This window comes from Pezoporus flaviventris, unplaced genomic scaffold (genome assembly GCF_033815535.1).
Source record: "Pezoporus flaviventris isolate CSIRO_AGI_PZ_B2104156 unplaced genomic scaffold, CSIRO_AGI_Pfla_v1 ptg000045l, whole genome shotgun sequence".
Lineage (NCBI taxonomy): Eukaryota > Metazoa > Chordata > Aves > Psittaciformes > Psittacidae > Pezoporus > Pezoporus flaviventris.
In genome coordinates this window covers 10,055,768-10,078,343 of record NW_026892593.1, presented here as the reverse complement: position 1 = coordinate 10,078,343, position 22,576 = coordinate 10,055,768, and the positions used below count along the sequence as shown (strand labels likewise).

The 22,576-nt window shown below is 41.2% G+C and overlaps 1 protein-coding gene across 2 annotated transcripts in view; it reads left to right on the top strand.

Annotated features, from left to right (window-relative positions):
- Positions 1-11,560: 11,560 nt before the first annotated feature.
- Positions 11,561-22,576, top strand: part of ATXN7L1 (ataxin 7 like 1) — a 113,511-nt gene continuing 102,495 nt past the window's right edge. For both annotated transcript variants that reach the window (XM_061467405.1, XM_061467404.1), the window contains exons 1-2: positions 11,561-11,863; positions 12,407-12,475. In XM_061467405.1, coding sequence (XP_061323389.1) covers positions 11,749-11,863; positions 12,407-12,475 — 184 coding nt within the window. In that variant the 5' untranslated portion in view covers positions 11,561-11,748. The remainder of the gene's footprint in view (positions 11,864-12,406; positions 12,476-22,576) is intronic.

The window sequence follows — 22,576 nt, the reverse complement described above, 5'->3', positions numbered from 1 at the left end:
TGTCCTGCCTGCTTAGTACATAAAATCTCTTCAAGGAGCAAAATGAAGAACAGTCGTAATTTTAAGTCCAAAGAATCCACTTCTAAAAAAAATAAATGGAATACAAATACATTATATGGGAGGAAAAGGGAAAGCAGCTGAAGAAGTTTCACCAGACAATCTTGCTCTTGATAATTTCTGGACAAAGTCAACTTGTTTTCTAAATATGATTGATACTCCATGTTGAAAGGGATTTATATGAATCATAAATCTTCAAAAACAATAAGCAAAATTCATAGAGAATTCAGCCTCCAGCTCTATGGAAATAATAATAAAGAGCAACTCTCTTTGGTAAAACAAGTTGAATTTGGTAACTCTCATTTAATTCAGTCTCTTGACAAACATTCAGGGTAGTTCTTTCTTCAGGAGAAAATCAATTATGTCTCCTTCTCTGCTGAGGTGCAGGGCTCCTGTATTATACTAAGGATATTTCAAGACTATATTTTTATGGTTACAGATGAGAAGAAGCAGATTTTTAAGGTACTTTAAAATCTGCTTTTAGAATTGCTGCCAGGGATACACATACAAACTTGTTTTTTTTCATGCACTGGTCATCTTTAACAGAAATACAAAAAGGTCTGAGGAATGCTTCAGTGTACTCAAATTGCAATTAAGTTAGTCCAGCAGCATTTGTCAAAAGATGTAATGGCAGGCATTATAAAGGAGAAGAACAAACTGAAAACACAGAATGCCAAAAATCACCATCTGCTGAAATGATGGAGATTCATGCTCAAAGCTGTTAAGGTGTTACTAGAGCTGTTGTATGTTACAACATTAAACATTTAATTGCAGTTCATGGGTTTTAAGTAAAAGGACTGGGGACAGCTTTTTACCATAGCAACCACAGAAAAGAAATCTCTTAAAGCATGTGTGCAATGCACACCAACAAAAAAGCAAAGAAAATAAATATATTTGGAATTCAGCATTTAATCTATAATTATTTGGAGAAATTCCTCTTTCCAAATTTACATTCAGAGTATGCTGGAGAGAATAAGACACTCATTCCAAAATTACCAAAAGCCTTTCCTGGGGGACTAGAAGATGTATTACGTTCTGTATCTTATCTCACTAACAACTGTTAAGATGACTTCTTCTGCTTAGGTAAACAGAGCAGGAAAATTAATGCATAGAAAACAAAAGAAGACTTCTATCGTCTCACTGATGTGTGGCCACTTGTGCTGCAGGCAGGGTATGGGCACAAATGAATCGCTGAAGATCACATGTACTATTATTTACCTTTTGCCACTCCAACCATTTCTGTTGTGTGCTGAGGTCAGCCTATTTGTGCTCTTTTAGCATGAGAAGCAAGTTACAGTGTGTCCTGGGTACAACATCTCTGCTTGTTTAAGTGCAGGTCAGGTCAAGTTTGAGAGGACAGGAGAAAAGGCAAGTAAAATGACAGTGACATCACCATTGTTCCTTCAACATTAACGTATGACATTTTGATCCCGATGGAACTTCTTATCCATGTTCCTTTTTGAAATAAAATGCTGATGAGTTCAACTATTTTTCCAGACACAGTTCGGTTTTGATGGCATAGTTATTTTGATGTAGGATTCTTCTGAAGAATCCTGTAAAGGCTGGATAGCTGTAAAGGCAGCAAATTCAAGAGGCAGCACAGCAAACTACCTGGAGCTGTGATCTAAAAGGTGACATAGGGAGGTGAAAAGCAAAGAGTGAGAAAGAGGGAGGTCCTGCTGGTTACTGTACCCAGAGGATACATGGAGGGCCAGGGACAATAGGGAGGATTGTATTTCACCAGCCCTGAACTAACTGAAAAGGTTTGAATAAGGAAATGTTTTTAAAACATCTATTGTAACTGCTGAAAACAATTATGCCTGTGGTATCTGCCAACTCTCATAATTATCTGCTGTTATTTTAAAAGTGTGTATGGGAAATTCTGCAAAATCTAGGACCAATAATCCCATGGCTGACACAGCATGCTCTTAGACTCTTACACCACAAATGCAGTGTGAGAACTGAACAGAACAGTTGGCTACATAACAATTCAGATTGACAAAGACAGACTGAGGGGGTTTTGTCAGCTGATGGAAAAATTTCCATCAGCAAAAGTATTAAACCCTGAATAAATGGAGGAATTCACCCACATATGAGCAATTCCAGGACCTAGAGATGCTCTTTCAGTTTTCCCTCTACAAATCCAAGAGACACATGTTCATGGCACCCATAAGGTCTCCAAACAAGACTATTTCTAACCCATCCAATGGGTTAGAAACCTATTTCTAACCCATTCTAATCCAATGGGTTAGAAATCTCTCTATTTCAAGGAATTCATATTGTACTGCTATTAAATGTTGTGTTTATCAAGGGACTGTTGTTAGGTCTTTTCACCACCATAACTATTTCCATACAGCCTCTAACTTCATATTCGTATTTTTTATAAGAGCAGGCATAAGTTTTGCTCCATTGTTGAAGAACACCTTTAGAAATATTTAGAAGTGCCCAACTCTACTGTGACATGAACATACAATTAAAAAAAAACACCCAGGACAACTGCTGAACCCAGGACAACTGCTTATGCTACTGATGACTGAGTTGTATCAGTTGTCCTAATTATGCTGACACACGAGGTCACAGAAGGCTTCACACCATTCTTTTAAAGAGAAGACACCTCTTGCCACAGAGAACTGACAGACAAAATATGCTTAGACAGATAATATATTTTAATTGATCTGTTATTATTATTGTTATTATCAGAATTAAACACAGGCAGTGGAATCCACAGATATCTGCTGTCTTGTAAAGTTGCTTTTTTATCTGTCAATTAAAAGGTTTGGAAAACAACAGCCCATTCTGGCTATAGTCTTGCATTGAACAGGCATCTGAAGTTGAACTACAAAATATTCAAATGTTAATTTGACAATGATTTTTAGCTGTTGGTTTGTTTTTTTTTCCCCTAAATGAGTATATGGGTATTGTTGGCTTTTCATCTGGCTTTTGCATATATCAGATGTCGCACGTTGAGCATCTACAAACACAACTTGATTCAATGCACAGAGCTGCATCACTGGAGGTTATCAGCCAGATAAAATGTTTGATGGCCGTAGAGATGTACAAATATTTTCTTAATCAGAACCTGCATAGTTGCAATCTTAGCTCCCAGGCACTTCAGAAACTTGCACCCTTCACAGGCAACATGGGATATTTTTATAAAAGTTCCAACTTTTATTTTCTCTTCTTGACTAGCTTTTCCATTTAACCCAAGTATCGTTAGTATTGTGTGCTAATTCTTTGCCTGCCTGAAGGTCATAGTGCCTTAGGAACACTCGTCAAACCATAGGTTTCCAATAAACAGACTATCAAAGGGCAACATAATTATATCATGAAGAGGATTTAATTCAAAAAATCATTAGACCTGTGAGACCATAACTGAGGTCCATCCACATCTGGTCTCTGCAACTGTACTGCCTGTGTAAAATGTCCAGTGAAGATGATAGAAGTATTGAGTCGTCTGTGAGATGTTTTGAATGATGATGGTATCAAAACATCTATGACACAACCTCTCACTGTATGTAAGCCAATGCTCAAATATCAAACATATTTTCCACTTCAGGTGCCTTTACTCATCAGGCATGTCACTCACTATTCCTGCTAAGGCCTTTGAGATCCATTTGGACTGAGTCAGAATTTGCAGTGCTTATCAGAAGATACTATCTTTGACTCTTCCAGGTTGGGGTGGGAATCTTACTAGGACAAAGCTCCTCGCAAATTTAGCACATCAATGCAAGGAGCTACAAAAGACTTCCTTGTACAATAGATGAGACACAATTGATTTCTGGCACTCCACTTCCAGCCTCAGCCAGAAATACAAGACAAACAGGCTTGCTTTCTTCTATGATTTCAACATGTCTGCTTCCTGTACAAGCTGGAAATAGGACATACCAGAACAAGTGTCATAACATTTCAGAACTTCAAGCAAGGTGTGATTTGAGTCAGCATCTGGAAGCAGCAAAGGCTTAGGGAGCCATGCGAGCAGGCTGGGCCCTCTCTGCTATTGACTGAGCCCAAACATGACCTCCACCAAAGACACACTCAAACCCCTTGTCTTTCAAAGCCAGGCTGAAGTAAATTTGAGTGTCTCCCAAACACTGAGGGACAGCCCACTCAGGATGAAATCCTTATTTTACTGTTCTGGCAGCCCTTGGAGTGCCTTCCCTCAGCCCACTCTCGGACGCTGTGTATCCCTGCCAGGATGAGTGCCCCTTTACACTGGGGATCAGTGGGCTGCTGGGAGAGAGTTCACCAGCACTTGTGGAAAATGGCAGGAGAGGAGGGCAGGCTGTGCACTGAAGGAAAGGGGCCTCCAGTAAGGGCCAGGACAAGGCTGGGAAGGACTGCTGATTTCCCAGGGAAGGGCAGAGGAGAGCTGGCTGCCAAGAGGAGGAGAAAAGGAAAGGGGGGCTCCCCCCGCCCATGCAGGTGAGGAAGCATTTAGAGAGGAGAAGAGGGCAAAACCAAACAGCTTTGCGAGGAGAGGCAGATCACTGGTGGGAGGTGGAGAGATGACTAAGGACTGGGAGAGATGTACGGGAGAGCCCTGTCCTCCACGGGGGAGACAAGATAAAAAGCAAGACAGGATAAAAAGCAAAAGCAACATTAAAAGACATAGTGGTGTCTGGTGAGGCAGCTGGGCCCAAGGGGAGGGTGGTGAGAGAGACTGGGAGCAAAAAACTCCCCAAGATGGTGCTTCAGTGGAGTGACCTGGCAGGAGATGAAAACCTACCCTGCAGTGTACTAGTAAAAATGACAGAGGGAAGAGAATTCAGAAAAGGGAAATGTTTGGGAGAAAGTGATACAAACAAGAGAAATATGGCATATACTTTGAGAAGGAGCAGCAGAAAATTGGTTACGATGCAGTGAGGGAGATGCAGTAAGTTGCTGTTGTGTGCTGCCAACACAGACAAACGTGGCTGGTGAACAGAAAGTTATAATATACATTATTCAGTAGGGCAAACTTAATATTTTATGAAAGCATATTTCTATGCCTACCTCACGAGAAATGCATGAAGATCTTTGGGGACCCATGTTTTGTGGGTTTTGTTACTCACCCGGGCACTGTGAGAGAGCAAAGCTTAGGAGAGCAGCTTGCTGTTTGAACACAGACTTTATACTGAGGCAAGATAACTCCACCCCTAAGTGGTTTTATGTCTCAAAATCTAAAGAACTTTACCATGTCTTTCAAAACTGCAGGGAAATCATACAGGTTTTTTTCCTTCTGTCCCAGCTGGATGGTAAAGAGCCTTCCTCTAGACTCTGGATATGGTCTTCAAAAATATTATTGCTGCTGCTATTTACCAAAAAATGTTTCAAATAAAACAAAACAGATAAATATTTAATAAGTAAAATACAAGTGATTCACTGCACCAGTGCTAGATATGCTTAACAATTTTAAGAAGCAGTAAGAAACACAGATTTTGTGATGTGCATACTGCGATCTTTCCAAAGTACCTGTCAATAAAGGGAAATTGACTTTTAGCCTGTCAAGTATTCTTTCACCTATCATTCGGGTCTTCCCAAATAGCCACATTGATAAGAATCCACGCTCTGACCTGGCCTAATGCTCAGTTTGTTGCATCAAGTCCATCTGATGAAGTGTTAGATCAGAGACCTTGGGTAGTGTGTTTTAAGAAGTGAGTTTGAGATCCAAATTTCATACATGTTGTACCACAACACAGAGACCGGATGTTCAGGTGTTTGTTGGAGGTCAGGACATAGGGAACATTCTTGAAAGAAAGAAAATATTGGAAAGGAAGATGGATCTGAACTGAACTCTCAGAGGCTCCCAGCTGAAACCTGAAACTTTTGCAGAAAAAAACGAAACTGCTTTGCTTCTCACAAGCAATTGGTAAGTCCTCACATCCAGTGAAAATGCCTATCTGCACTGTACAAAGCAGTCCTGTGATACACTGATAGTTACCATTACTAGCTTTGGTGTCAGAAAGACTCCAGCTACGGTAACATTGTAGATAAGACAAATTAGCCTCTTAAAAGCAGGATAAATTAGCTGATGTACAGTGCTATGTTAATGCATTTAGACTGCAACCAATACTTCGCAAAATTGTTTAGAACATTGTTTTAGACACTGGAAATGAAGGATGTGCAATTTATTTTTTCACAGTGCTTGCGGAACTCTTGGATTTGAAATGTGTAGTCACTGTTGTGACTAGTTCATGTTGATGTTCATTAGCCTCTAGTGCACGGCCTTTTTTTGGTAGCATTTTTTCTTTAAGTTTTTCAGAGTTCACTGTAGTAAGTTATCTTATTCTGAATGTTCTGTTCATATATCCGAGTGGTATACCTCACTCTAGATTTCCCATTTCATCTGATTAGTGCTGCTGTAGTGCTTCAAGCATTGTTTTGTGTGAATCAATTCGCAACACTTGCTTGAGAAACATGGTTTTTTGCTGGGATACAAGACTATCTTGCTCAGAATTTCTTTTTCAGTTCTCCGTTTTTCTGACTGTTTCCATGTTTCTTTTTTCAGTGCTGGCTTTTTTGGCTAAGATGGAACCAAAAGCTTAATCTGGATTTTTTTTTTCTTGTGTTATTTCAGAGGACATTAAAAATAGATTTCTCTGCTGTGTCTATTTTATACAGTTTTCTAGCTCAAGTCTTATATGATGGCACTCACATGGTGTTTGAGACACCTTCTGAAACTACAAAGAAACCAGAAATACTACAGGGACTGCACTTCTGGCCAGAATGACTCTAGGAAGACTGGCTCATAGTGGTTTTTACATTTGGCTTGCTAAGTATCAAGTTGTTTTAATGGCCATCCTGTATGCATCTTTTTTTTGCAGAAACCTATAGAACTTCTTAAGTATCTGCTTTGTTTAATTAATTTACCTACTCTAATTATCACAGGGCAGACTAGGATGCTACACTATTAAAAAACCAAATAGTTTCAGAATCAGTTTCGTCAGTGAAAGGCAGGACTATCTATCTGTTGGGTTTTGCATCTTCTCAATACAAACTTCTCTGGTATCTTTTCTCCTGAGGTGCAGCTGTAGTATTAAATAGGAAGTTCATTTATTCACTGTGGGAAGTGAGACTAGAGTTAGATAATCTACAGGTTGAAATGAGCAAAAGTGTAAAAATTCAGTATAAAAATAATTTGCACACAAGTCAACGTATAAATTAGTTTTAGACTTCTCAAAATCCTGGAGGAGAATTGACATTTCTGTTCTTTTGTGACTGACACCCAGCTACTTTGCTGGTGCTTTTCTTATCCAAACACCATTACTGACTGCCTTTAAGAAAGTCTTGCGATTCATTCACTGTTCCATTCCCACCAAAGTAGATACCTGGGTTCATAAAACTGTCTGCTTCACAATAATTTCTGCTATATAAAATAAAACCACTGCTGTGGTAGATCCATTGCAAAATAGGATCCTGAGAAGTACTAACAAGTTTCTTGACAAACTGCTTAAATCATAATGACTTTGTCACAAGAACATCATATGTTTATCATCTTGTTATGATACTAAAGCCTTATACAGCTGTTTTTTGCAGACAGTTTAAAGCCATCTGGTGCATGATTTGCCAGGTATACATGATTTAAAGCAGAGGGTCACAAATTCTAGCTGTTGCTGTGACTACACATGCCTGAGCAAACGCATGGTATTTTCTCAGTGTGTGACAGTGGAGTTGAAATGGAATCATGTCATTATTTCTTTGTACATGGTGACTACATCTGAAATTCCTGATAGCCACATGTGAGAACTGCTGTTTTGGTTTCTTATCTCTTTCCATTTAGATCCTGATAATTACATAAATGTCAGAGTGATCTCCACATAAGCCAAATATTGATACGCAGCTAGCTTTGGATGTCGTAACTTTTGCTGTGCTTTTATAAAGCCCAAGTCTTTATCTATAACTCTAATAAGTAGATATAAGAACATATGATTTTTTATCTCCTGGTTACTTAGCGGAAAGTTTGCATTTGGAGATTATCTTATTAAAAAAACATTAATATATGGATTTAAAAGATTAGAGTTTCATCTGTATTTTGCTGCTTATTAATTAAACGCCTTAATTTGCTTACAGTTTTCTTTTTAATTCCATGTTATGATTGGGTAACTGTAGTATTTAGAAGCTGCAACCAAGATGAAGGCTGCACTATACTAAATTCTGAAAGACCACATAATAAAAGGAAGCCTCTACTTGGCATTTGAAATAAAAGAAGATCCACAAGGACCAGAGAGGGAAAGTACCTTTCCTGACCAACTTAATTACTTTTCTATGGCACAGTGACTTGTTCAAGGTCATAGAAGAATTAAATTTCTGTATTGGTGAGCAGCTGGAAAAGAAACAGAGGATGTTTAATCTATACTTCCACATGCAGATTTTTTACTCATTTCCTATGGAAATAAGTCTTCCGTGATCATGTTTGTGCCTTTTCCTTCCTTTTTTCCTCTCCATCCATAACTTTTGCATCCATTGATTAATAAAACCAAAATTGAAAGAGGAGTAAAAGTCTTAAGTAGAATTGTCTTTCTACAAATTCTGTGAAAGCAGATGCCAGAAAAAGAGAAGAAGAAACTATTTGAATGCCACTGCTACCATAAAGCTGCAGCCTGAGCTCACACTCACAAGAGAGAACTACATACATTCCTGACCATGGGAAGAACTTCCAAAATGTCAGATGGGCTCTCTTCCTACTTCACTCAGGGATGGGGTTCATTCCTTAGAGCATATCACAGAGGTAGCACAGATGCAATCAAAGCAGAACATGCACTTTTCAAACAAAAGATGCTGATTATTGGAAAGTGGGGTGCATGTGTAGATGTGGCACTTAGGGATGTGGTTTAGTGGTGGACTTGTCAGTGCTGGGTTAATGGTTGGACTCAAAGATCTTTTCCAACCTAAATGATTCTATGATTCTGTGATTGTGGAAGCATTTGTTTAATGATAATGTTGTTCGTGCATACATATGGTAGGGAGGAGGAATTCCTTCGGGAGGGCCTTGGAAACCTTTCTCTCAAACTGTAAATCACTGGATTGTTTCTTTTTAAGAAGGAATTGGTACATCTTGCATCTTTGATTTTATGCTAATTTTCCTTCATATGGTCTGTTTCTGTTAGAGCCTAGACTGTAGTTCTGCAGTGTGTCATGGGAAGCAGCATGTAGATTAGTGCCATGTGTTAAAGTTGGAAAGTTTCTTCACTTTTTTTTTGCTTGGTATGTGGCAGCTTGTATTAAATAGTTTCTCCCGCCCCTTTTTTCTCAGTTGTGTGATCAGGAATTGCTTTACTGCTTGTGTATCCTGTGGCAGTATTTAATCTAGTTCGATGTATACATACTTCCCTGAAATCTTACATCGGTTTTCACTGATAGGGCTTTCCTGGGTTCTCACATGCCTTTCTTTTGTACCTGTTCTCCAGATGCATGTCTTGGGTGATCACGAAATTGTTATGGTGTAAGCTGTGCAGTGTAACTTTAATTACATGACTATTTGGCCACTGTCAAGACTACCTTGCGGTGGATATGAGCACAAGCGCCAAACGTGGTTGACTATTAGCATCATGTCATTTATTATTTCTCCCAAGGAACTCCATCTTGCTATTCCTCACCAGAAAGTTTTATGTGTAGTGAGCAGGGTTTTCAACCTCAACATAAGCAGTTTAAGTCTATTCTTCTTTTTCCTCATTATGTTTCCTTATAATTAAAAACATCATTCATATTCGTTCCCAGCTAAATTTCACTAGACTAAGCCAAGCTCTTCTCATGTGACAGACTTTACCTCCTCTGACCATCCTGACAATCCTTTCCACACTTTTTTGCAGGAAGATTAATTTAAACTAGTGGCTAGAATTGTACTTAATATTCCACAACAGGTCTAGCCAGGGCTTTGTGTTGTATCATGACCACCCTTCCTGCTTCTGGAAATTCCATGTATAATATATCTAAGGCCATACAACTTACGGCTGCTTCACACTGATTGCCAATAAGGCTGCTGTGATTGACTTGTTCTCTTTGAAAGCATATTTTGGTGAGCTTTCTGCTTCTTTGATTGTTTTAATTGTGTTCCTTAGTTTCTTGTAGCTAATGTCACACAACTGGAGGCACTTTGGCCCTGCCATACAGTATCTAAGCTTTTAGGCCTGAAGGGTAAGATTTGTATAATCTACCTACTTTTTGGAAGAGGTGGTGTGAATGCTATCTGTATTTAATACTGCATCTGTCAACAATGTATCTAAGGCAAAGGCTGTTTGGCCTTTGCTCCAAACATTTATTAATTTTAGCACTGTAAAGACCCCTGTCTTAATGAAACAGTAAGAAATTTCTTAAATCCATGGTAGACTGTAGTGCCATGTACCTTTCTGCAGGCAACAGCGCTACTTCAACAGTGCTACTTCAGCAGTGCCAGCTTCAGCAGTGCCTGTCCTGCCCCTCTGGACACCACTCCAACCCTTGAGTAGATCTTCAAGTTTAGATTGATTTCATGCTTTGCTTCAGTGCTGTCTGGTATGAACCAGCAAAAAGTGAATGGTGACAGAGGGTCTTAACGGAGTGGCTGGGAAGAGGCATAGGACAAGGAAGGGACAGTGAAAAACCCACACCCGCAACCACAGAACCATGAGCTTCAGTCATCAGTTCTTCTGCTGGGGCTGCACAGCTGTAAGAAAGATGCTGTGAGCAGAGTCTGTGAGGCTGCTTAAATGAAACTAAGTCCTTCACCACTGTTTTGGCTTTGGTATGCTTGGCTTAACAGGTGTGAGCTGGAGCAATAGGTTTATGCCGTAACTCCTTACCCACATCAGGTATATTGAGGACAAAAATTTTCCCAGTAGTGTTATTTTCTACCCTTACCTAAATGAAGAAAAAATTAACCAAAACTTACACAGTCCTAAAATTAAAAGAATGTAAATCCTGTGGGTTACACACAGCGAGACGAAAACCTCCGTATTATTTGAGAGGAGTGGGACCTGCGAGTTCAGAGCTGCCGTACAGTAGCCTAAGACATCAAAACAACGAAAAGCCCATTTGCAAACAGACGAAGCCTGTGTTTAAACGCAGATCAGGTAGTATTTGGACAACAAAATGGCTGTGGCTGTGGTTATAGGTGATCCACAGGAGGGCAGCTGGAAGAAGTCGGGAAGACCGGGAGCCCCGACACCGCCACCCGGGGCCGCGCTGGGCCGCGGGGGTCGTGCCGCAAATACCGAGGGCGCGACCCACGGACTTACTGCGGGGCGCTGCGAGACGCGGGGCGCTGCGAGACACGGGGCGCGTAACCCCGGGGCGCGCAACGCCAGCGGCTGCCTTCCCGGCAAGGCTCTTCGGCAGCTGGCCCCGCTCCGCTCCGCTCCGCCGGGCCGGGCCGGGCCGGGCCGGGCCGGGCAAAGCCGCGCCGGGCGGAGGAGCTGCGCAGGGGCGCGGAGGGGCAGCGCTGGGCGCGGAAGAGACCCGCGTCCGGCGGCCCCCTCGGGGCGGGCGGCAGGCCCGGCTGCCGGCGGCGTCGCGGGGCGCGGCGCGCAGGCGCGGGGCACGCGGGCATGCGCGCTGTGCTGCGGGGAGCCCGATCTGATAGGGAGCAGGGGCTGACACTACCCCCGTGTGGGCGGCGGAACGTCCCGAGGATGACGTGCGGCGTTCTCGAATCCCGTGTCTCGCTCGCTCGCTCGCCGCCGCCGCCGCCGAAGGAAACGGGAAAAGCAACAAGGAGGCAGGAGCAGGCGCGGCGCCATGGCGGCCCTGGAGCGGCCCGTGCCCAGTCCCGAGGCGTTCCTGGGCCAGCCCTGGGCCGCCTGGGTGCGGGAGGCCGCCCCCCCGCACGCGCACGGCGCCGCCCCCCCGCACAGTAAGGGCAGGGACCGGCCCGTGGCTCGGCACGCCGCTCCCCTCCCCCGGAGCGCACGCACGGCGGCGGGGCCAGGGGCCGGGGGCCCGGCCGGGCCACCCCCCCCCTACTCCCCGGGGCCCGCGCCCCGCGGTGGGAGGTGCCGCCCCCCCGGGCGCTCAGCTGACGCGCCGAGCCCCCGGTGCCATGTGTGCGGGAGGCGCTGGCGCACGCCGTGCCGAGCCGCGCCGTGCCGTGCCGTGCCGCGCCGCTGCCCCGCGGCGCGGGATCCGCCGCTGGGCCGGCGCCGCGGTGGGGGAAGGGGGCGAGGGGGAGGATGCGCGGAGGGGCCGGAGGATGCTGCGGGGGGTGGGGGCTGGAGGGTGCTGCCGCGGGGGCCCGGCGGTTCCGCTCCCTGGCAGATGCTCCGACCATTGTGCCTTTGCTGTTGCAAATAGAAACACTGCTCACCTCCTCACCTCTCCTCCTCCCCCCCCCCCCGCCAAACAATAAATGCACACCTCTGGGCCCTCGCCGCTTCCTGACTCTGCTTCTCTTCTGCAGGTGTAGATCTAGAAGAGACTGGAAAGGAGGGTGGAAAAAGCAGGGAGGTTATGAGGCTTAATAAAGAAGGTAAGTGGATAGTGCTGGCACACCTCTCTACCTGTCTGTCTCTTGGTGGCTGTGGATGACTGTGGTTTGGCCTTGACAGGGTAGTTTAATAGCATATGGGTATCTCTGTCATGAAGAATGTTTCAGGGTTGGATACACGCAGATGACTGTCACCGTGTCAACTTCTTTTGAAGTATAACAGGTGTATGCATACAACTGAGAGATGTGGTAAAAGATAAGGCAATTTTAAGTCAAAAGACAACTGCACCTCAGTGGCCATGTTGGATTTTTTTCGAGGACCCTGCCCCTTGATGCAATGTTTCGTTTGCTTCTCTGTGGGGATGACCATATAAACCTGTGCATCAACTTTAAATGTTATATTATTAGTGACTAGTGAAAAACATTTTCACTCACAAACAGTTACCATCTTTGGGTTCATCCACTTTAGCTCAAGTCCCATTTTATTCTTTCATCCTCGTGGCTGAGTGACTTACAGTCAACTGAGCAGCCAGCATCTTATCGTATGTTAGGCTAAGCCTTATTATGCAAAACCAAATACTGGTCATTTGCTTTTCTGATCATAAGGTTTTCTGGTACCGTAAGTATGAACAGGCAAATTCCAGGCTAATGATATTTGCTAATATGTCATGCCTGACACAGTTCTGTCAGTTGAGAGGAGAGACTTGAATGGGGAGCGTGGGCAAATCAAATCTACACATTGTGTGACATGCGCTGTTAACATGCTGAGGTAAAACCTCATGCAACTAGTGAAATGGTTTGGGACATGTTTTCATGTAGCTTTCTGTTTCTGTTCCATTAAGAAAGCAGTATACATATACAACCTTTCTGTCACGAGAAATACTTCTTGTGAAGTCAGTTTGTAATGAATGATCCCATCATAGTAAAACTTCAGTGTGACTTAAGTGATGCTGAGAGAAATCCCGCTATTACCTGTAATGTCATCTCATATATTCTGAAATGATGCAAAGTTTCTTGTTATGCTATAGTTGTCATTACAAGTGCATTCAATTTTGAGCATCTTGGTAGCTAAAAGACATCTTGTGTTTTCTAAACAAGCTTTTGAAAAAAGAATGAACTAATAATATAGAGTTGTGTGATAAACTATTGTGTGGAGTACACATTAAATAAAATTATTTAAAATATCATAAAACCTCCCTTTTCAAAGACCTTTATAGAGATGCCAAGCTTGGTTGTATTCCTGTCTTGATTTTTACATGCCTGAACGTATCTGTTTTGCCGACCCAAAAGCAAGTTACAGGCAGATTGGATTTTCATGTAATATAGTATGGCTAAAAAGTTCCGGGCTCAAACAGTTTGTACATCTACCAGTAATGTTGAGTGTATGTTTGATTCAAAAGTAATCAAACAAAAATTTCCCTACTTGAGCTTGGCCTTCATAAGACCTTAAGTTTTTGAGATAAAATGTTTTCTGCCTAGAAGTCCTTGAACGCAAATTGTTACTATAAGCTTACTTGAGACATAAAGATTGAAACGCATCCCTGCTCCTTAGTCATACATAATATGCAAATTGTTTCTTAGAACAATTCAGTATAGATTATCAGCTCTACTCTGTCATTGTTTGGTTTTAGGGAGGTTATAGACTTCATCAAAGGAGCTCTATTTAAACTCAGTATCCAGAAAAATTATTTCCAATCTAAGTGTAATGTCATTGCTGACATTGTGATAGTGAGAGGTGTGAAGCACTTATTAGCTTTCATAGTATTTGCACTGTTACACAGTTTAAAGAAACAAAACTTATATTTAGAAAATAAAAAGCTTTAGGAATTTTATTGCTTCCAAATAGTAACTTGTTTTGGATCACTTAGAAAGGACTTTCAAGAAGTTTGAAGAAATAGTATGTGTTGAAATATTTCTACTGTATTCACTTCAGCAGTGTGTTAATACAGGTGTTTTCACCACACCCATCCATGTCTCTGAATGCCTACTGTAAATCTTCCTGGAGCCTCACTATCCTTACTAGTAAAGGTGGGAAGAATTTCCAGGGTTAGATTGGTCTGCAGAAAACATAGCTCGTGGGCTTGCAGAAATTCTGGGGCACTTGTTCTGATCTTGTACGCATCTGTTGCGTGACATAGTGACTTCTTTTGTCTGCTTTGTTCATAGACAAGGGTTGTGGTCATGGTAGGTCTTAACACCAAACCAAATGAATTTTTCTTTGCTTTCTTATCTATTTGAGTAGGTCTTCATATGGCATTTGTGGTGCCAGGAGATTGTAAGAGGTGTCTTACAAAAATCAGACTTTATTTGTGTAAGGGGGGGATGACGGAAGGACAGGACTTCAGATATCAAAAATTAGTGTCCTGTTTGAGAAGGATAGTGTAAAACCTGATCTCAGTGCTTTTACTTCTTCTAATATTTGTCTGCATTTTGTCAACTTCAGTTGGTATGACCAGACTCATATGGCCATTCCCTTGTGAGTGGTTAAGCAGGCAGCCTTTTTAGACTAATGAAACTGTGTGTGGAGAACATAGTGGGGGAAAGGGTAGGGAAACTGTGGTCCCCTCCAGAGTGTGACAAGGTGTTTCAGTTTGGATCCATAGGAAAAAAATTTGTCTGGTGTCAAAAAATGCTTCATCCCCCTGTCACTGGCTCCTTTCTGGTTGTGTACTGTGGATGTTTAGAGTGGTGGGCTGCTCTTTCTCCCTCTTACCCAGGTGGGGGCCTGGGAGGCAGTATTACCAGTGGTGGTGGGGAGGAACCCCGTGAAATCTCTGCCTGACAAAGGGGTTGATACTTAGCACATCCCTGGGCAAAAGGGTTGCAGTCTGGCAGTGCTCATCCTTTCTATAATGCAAAGGATGTACCGAGGCCATGTGCCCCCTGTGCCCCCTCCTTTGGGCAGAAGTAAAAACATAGAAATATTGCTCACTGCTTTCCTTTATTCTGCAGTGTATATGTAGGCAGCACAGTGGAGAGAAATTTCCTGAACATTTGTTCAGTTTTGTAGATGGAATTGCTTTTTCATGCTAATACTTGGTTTATGTATCCTTTAGCAAATGCAGTATGGCCATGGTGGACTTTTACTGGCTTGTAGGTTTGTGGAGAGATTACCAAGTTGTAAGTGTTCACAGAAAGTGAAAAAAATTATGCAGAAATGTTTGTGCTAGGGGAAAAAAAAAAAACAACCAAAACTCAACACACTTATTTGCTTATCTAATCAGGAAACAGAACCAGCATTGTGTAACTTATCTGACAAATCACTACCAACCAACCGGCTTAGCTAAGAGGGGTTATCAGAATTGGAGCAGCATTTGGGGTTTAGATTGAATTTTGAAAGTTGAATGGTGTGTCTGAAGAATGAAGATTTCGTTCTAGATAGCAGGCATAGTAAAAGGACTCTGTATGTATTTGACAGTTTGTGTCCTGTAAAAAGTCACAGTAATTGTATGCCTGGGAGATACAGTGATCTTTTATTATCAGTCATAACCTGTAAGTTGTTTAGATTAATTTTAGAGGCATATGTTTTGCTCTATGCAATATTCAAGAAAATAATAGAAGAATGTTATTTTTTTTGGTTTTCCATACAGAACCTGTTAGTAATCACTTTAGTAAATGTGCAAGCATTAAGTGTCGTGTTTCTAGGTATGCATGGACTGTAAAGGAGCAAAAGATATCCTGTGTATCTTCGTGGACTACAGCAGGGTTAAACACAACATGGGATTTAGATCTGTATCTGGGTACTTGGTGTCATAATCAACTTCATTTTCTCAGTTCAGTGGGTTTGTATTATTGAGGTTTCAATCTGATGGTGTGTGTATTTTGTCTTAGATGATCTATTCTGTTTTTCTAATATTGTGTTAAAATTAGAGATTTTCTATCATTGTGCAGCCCCAGACTTTACCATTTTACTTGACGATTACACAAGCAAACTGGATAGTTGTTTACAGTATGTTTTTCCTATTTTTGACTTCCCATGTAACTATCTGATGGAAAGCTTTTTGGTAAATCCATTGGCACTGTCAGAACAAAATTAAAGGGATACTGATTAGTTTTGCTTTCAGAATTAATTTTTTTATTCTTCAGAAGAATAACTTGATTTTATCATTTTTCATGGAAAAATAAGAAGCTAAGGAGATTGGGTGATGGTAGGGAGCACTTTATAGGGAAAAAAAAAAGGATGTAGCTTGTAACATTTTACTTATGAAAAGCCAGAGGAAGAGAACGAAGATTATTTATGAGGAGATTGTAAAAGAAGAGAAGGCAAAACCAGCTGGTTAACACAAGCATAGGAATTGAAGCTGCTCTTTTTTTTTGATTCTTATTTATTTTGTTGTTTACTAGTGGTTTGCTGATGGTGCTGTTTGTCTCCTTTAAAAACATACTAACTAAAAACTTAAGGATAAAGCATTCTTGTTTTTATTTAGCTGCCTTCATCTCCACCTTTTTGTGGTGGTAGGGAATGTTTGAAAAGTCTGAGAGGGAAAGAAAATTATAATGAAGTTTTGAGCACATACCCCAGAAGAAAGAAGTGAGGTTTTTGAATTTAGACCACGTTGATTGGTGATTCGGGGTTGGTTTTGACTTTGGTTTTTCAGTGGGCAAAAGAGGGAGGTGAATGGTGTATAGTTTTCTTTCTCTTCCCTGTAAGCTAATAAGGTCTTCCAGAGATACTGGTTCTTAAACAGATGTAATATTCAGGTGGAGCTTGGTTAGTGAAAGAACTGAGAATTAGCAGCATACAAAACTGTGGTTATTAGCAAGTGAAACTTTTTCTTACCATTCTTATCTTTATGCTGGGAATAAGAATAGTGAGCAAAGGTCCCCACTGGGTTTTTCTTTAGGATGAGAAATGACAGTGGGACTGGATTCTGGTGTTCAAATACCCGATCAGTTCAGTATATGATATCTGACTTCCATAGTTTTATTTTTTTTCCCATGGACAGCTTCTGCAGGGGGTGGCGTGGCTCATGGTTGTGGCTGTCACCTCATTTAATGTGTCTCAAGAAATGGTAACAGAGGAAGAATGAAACATTATGTATGATAGTGCCCAGAAATTTAGTCAGAATTGTAGTTTATCCTCATAGTTACATAGTTATTTTCTGAAACCTGTCCTTTAGTTCATCAGCCCACACACTGGATAAAAAGAGTGGAGTCATTGTAAGGCTCTCTGATCAGACATTCTGTGTTTTAAGTCAGGATTTTGGTAGGATTTTAAAATATGTATCTGAACCTGTTCTAGAAATTATTTTGTTAAAGATTCTGGGTTTGTTAGATGGCACATATCTTGCTGGAGTTCGGTAATGTTTCTCCTAGTACTTGTGCAACAGTTATTCTGAAGAGGTTAGATCTCCTGTAGCTTAAGGTAGCTTGTTTGATCACTGGTGGGGAAACGACATGTGATTTTCTGTCAACTGACAGCACTGTCACTAAGGATCTGTCTCTGATATTGCTTCTACTTGTTGCAATTTATAACTGGACTTGAGAAAGAAGGAAATGACATGTGTACTAGAGTGTACCCTGTTGTCACCACAGAATGTGAAATAGCTTCTTTTATCTGTTTTTGATTGAGATATAAAAACGTGTGTGTTCTTGTTGATCTGCCTCCATACGTGGTTAATAGTTTATAGACTAAATATAGGTTTCCACATTTCAAAGAAGACTACACAAGTGTTGAACCATTTTCACTGTGAAACAGAGTAATTTCCTTGAAATAGGCATTTTGTTCTAGTTAATAAAAATTAGGACATTGTCCGGTTCTGTATTATCTTTGGGGCAAAATTTTTAGCCATTTAACCAAGGCTGATGTGTATGAAATGGAATCAGTGGGAAGTCCTATAGAAAACATGTTTCAAATCACATTTTGTTTAAGTTGTGGATCACAGGAGTCCTGTAGGCAGAAAGTGTAAGTTTCTGGTAGTCCCAGTGAAAGTTTAGATTTATAACCCTGCATGTATTACTAAAAAGGTTCACCTTTAGTAAAAATAGTATGTAGATATGAGTATTTCTTAAACAGTTAACTCCACCATAAAGTCACCTGAATGACATGACCATGTGTTATTAAGAGTAGTTTTGGAATGACTAGCAAGAAAGATTTTCAATAGCTAGGAACTTGGTGCAGAAGTTCTTCAGCTTGTCCTTGAAAAAGCTGATTCAGGAGTTAGTGGTGTTAGTGGTGCAGGATTCCCGGTGAAGCTTGTGTCTTTAGGTTATTTGTATGCAAAAAAAACCTGTGGTGAATGCTGCTGTGATGCAGTCAGGGTGTTTGACAGAGGTCTCTTAGTAATTCTATAGCAAGATGGTTCTCTTGCTGGATGAGAAAGATAGTTGCTATGTGGGTAAAATGATCCAATTTTTTATTGTGCTGTGCAGCTCTCTTAGCTGACTCAAATTGGAGATGGAATACAGCGTGTTACTTAAGACTGATGTGGGGCAAAGGAAAACGGACCACTGCATGCATCATTTCTCTCTTTCCTCTTTGTGTCCCTTTATATGGTTGAATGTTGATAATTTTAAGGGAGTAGTTTTGTCATGAATTGTATGGTTTATTAAAAGGTGTGCTTTAAAGCCACTGATGGCGCTAGAGAAGCGGGCTTTCTGACTGCTTTTGGTATTGTGCTCAGTAGAAATAGGGATGTCTTCCTTACTTCGGAAATGTTGTGTTTGTTATTCAGCAAATTTCCTTTCATATTTTACTAAGCTATGTTAATAATATAGCCCTTAAGCCCAACCCATCTTCCTATTTATCTGTGTTCTTGACATTATAATCTAGAATTATTTGGTCTTCCTGTTTTTTGGTTTCTGTGTGCATGTATTTATAAAATGTGCAGTGTTTGGCAAAAAAAGAAGTGGAATTTTCCCAGGTCAGCAAGAGCATCAGCCAGGAGCAGTAGTGAAGTTGAAGACAAATGCTGTAGGTTCTGCACAACTGCTGGTACCAGTGTACATCTAGTGCAGTTTCACTAATCACCAGGCCCCTCCTGAATCATCTGTAAAGCGGAAGCAGTTGTGTTGTGACACTGTGGTGTGCAGTACACAGGGGGTTTGGACTTCCTTTTGCTTCCCTTTCTGTTCCCTTGGAGCAGGTGTTCAGCAGAAGAGGCAGAAGGGTGGCTGATGAAGTAACATCAAAACATAAGAATGACTGGCAAAGGGCATGAGCTATGAGGTTTGATTCTGTGTTCTTAATTTTTTTTTGGTTTTATTCTAATATAGAGTGTTTGATATTTTCTGACCATTCTTTCCCTTCCTGTTTCTGCTGTAGGGGTCTAAACATAGGGGGGCAGGCAGAAGACTGGGAATTTATAGTTATATTTGGATTGAACACTGCTAACATCATACACATAATAATTGTTGACAGGTTTGTTGGACCAAAAGTGTCTTTTCTGTCCAGACAAAACAGGATGGGATTGGATTTCTCCAGTATCAGAATAAGGCGACTTCAGCTTGTCATTGTTCTGAGCTGATTTGGTCAGAATGGAAGCAGAGGTTTGCACAAATGTAAATCATCACGTGCATTCATCTTTGAATCTCTGACAGGTATTCTGTCCTCAGGTGGCCTTTCGGCTGGCCACTTGAGATTGTCCAGATTAAATAGATTATCAGGTGGTAGTTGGCATATGCAGTTATTTTTTTAAGCTGCTCTTAGTCCTGTCTCATTGAGAGAGGACGCTTCTGATGATTTAAATCTGAAAAGTTTGTTGGACCCATGCCACCACAACAGCCACTGAGAGAGCCAAAGCCTTGTTTGTTTGGGGCTGATAATGGAGACAGTCAGAGGACAATGATCTGGATGAATATAAGTAATTCGTCTGTTACTGCTGTGATTAGGGAGGCAGTGTTATTATTTGCATGATCTGAATGGCTAGCAGCCCATCAGAGACTAGATGCTACTGTGTGCAGGAAGGGTGTGTGCATGTGTGTTGTGAAATCGTTGTGCTGCAGAGCTAACTTTTTAACATATGACAGAGCAGGAGTTTTAATATTGACAAACAAAAGCACTTAGTTGCTCAACATGATAGGTGGTAGACTTTGGCCTAAACTAAAGTGGCTTTCTTAGAACTGGCAAGGAAAGCTTTAAGGTGGTGTTCAAAAGGCAGTGAAGTAGTTTTGCAAGAGAATGGAAGATATCCTTACTCAAGTGTGGAAGCTGGCCTGAGTGAAAATACAGATTGGTTGTTAAAAGCTTAGTAAATGGATACTGACATTGTGAGCCAACTAGAAATGTGAGCAAATGGTGTGATAGCAAGTAGGATGTGGACAGAGTATGCTAGGTATGCCAGAAGAGCCTGGAAAGCAAAGACGAGTCATTCCTAGTGTTTAAAGCTGGAATGGAGGATTTTTGGTTGCAGAGAGAATAATGGTAGATCAGTATGACGATATAGAAGAAAGAACTTTTGAAACAGCATAAACAAGCAGGAGAACATTTGTCAAGGAAAAAAAAGAAGAAAAATTTAATATCTAATGTGAGGTGACGGCCCAGGAAACCCTTTAGCCCTGAGAATGTTTAGGGAAGACTTTGTCCTAAGGATGCAAGACAGGAGAATGATTTAGGTATAGATGTAGCCTGAATGAATGGATCAAGAGAGAAGTCATTGTCAAGGATGACGTAGTATTTCATATCTGAATGATGCGCAGGATGATAATGCTGTCCGCAGTTATCAAGAGAGGGGGTGGAGAAGAGAGGGTGGGAAGGGTGAGATGTAAGTTCTGTTCTAGCTGTATTGAGCTGAATCTGACAGCTACTCAGTGACAAGAGGTGTCAGAAAGATAGACTGAGATTTTTTTGTTTAGACATAAATCTACTGTATTTGAGACCTGTCTCCTTAGGAGCAGAGTTTGTGGATGAATTTCCCGATCATAAGAGAAGGTGCAAAAGATGCAGCTTAATGGAGCTACTAGAAGACAAAGGAGAAAGAAGGAACCTCCCAGGAACCTGTGAAGTGTTTGGTACAGGGAGGAAGGGAAGCAGGAGAGGGTAGAGTTACCAAAGTAAGAAAAGGAGAATGAATGCTTTAAAAGGAGCAATGCATTTAATTTTTATGAGGAACGTACGAGGGTTATGGGTGATGGAAATATATGACTTAGTCAAACAAAGATATAGCAATAGTAAAAGCTTTTAGACGTTTTAGTGAAGTAGTTGCGGTGTAGTGCAAGGGACAGCTGAAGGGAATTCAGGCTGAACTTAGAGACAAGTTAAATGTGTAATTTGTTATCAAACAGTTCATAATGAGTTTAGAGATGAAAGAAGAATAGAAAGAGATGTAGTGGAGTTAGAGAAGCAAGGGGTAAGAAGTAGGTTTCCAAATATAGGAAAGACTGCCTGTCCTGCTGTTCCATCAGAGCATGAGGAGAAAGGTGATGTGAAGTATGGGGTGATGTGAGTGAGGCAAGTGGAGAGTGAGACAGTTTTGTATCTATGGTATGAGGAAGAAGGGAGAGCTGTAAGGAAGAGAAAGAGAGTGGGAAGGAAGAATGTGGAATGATTATTATGTTTTCTGGCTTTCTCTTGGAATAAATATTTGCATTCTAATGTAGAGAAAGAAATGGATACAAGAGAAGAGGCTTGAGGAGTGAGTCAAAAGTAGGAGGAAAAAAGGCTGAAATTGCAGGTGTGGGTTCAGCTCAACTGGAGGAATGGCACAGCTTAGTAAGCAGTAGGAGAGAGAGAGAAAACGTGCAGTAACCTCATTTCCAGTCTGTTTTCCTTTTCCACTGCAAATTCTAGGACAGGCAAAAATAAAGTGAAGGAAATAGATATTTAAGATGAACATGGATTTGGGACTGGTGGAGTTGGACCTAGCTGTGGGAAGGAAATGAAAAAAACATTAAAGGTGGAAACAAAAAGGAAAAAAATACTGTGTCAATGTGAAAAAGGGTGGAGTCCTGAGTATCAGAAATAATGGAGTGGGAATAATGAGCAGTACCAAGAGAGTAAATTGGTGCTATTAATTATATGCCAGGTCAGCCTTTGAGTCAGGTTCTCAGATGGAAGGTTCTTTTGGAGATGACTAGAGAGAAGATTGCTAGCATTTTGTGCTCTCTGACAACCCCATGCTTGAATCACAACATGCCTCTGAGAAAGGTCAAAGCCTTGAAGAAAAGCAGTATTTTGGAGAAATCCAGAGAATATTGCCTTTTCTC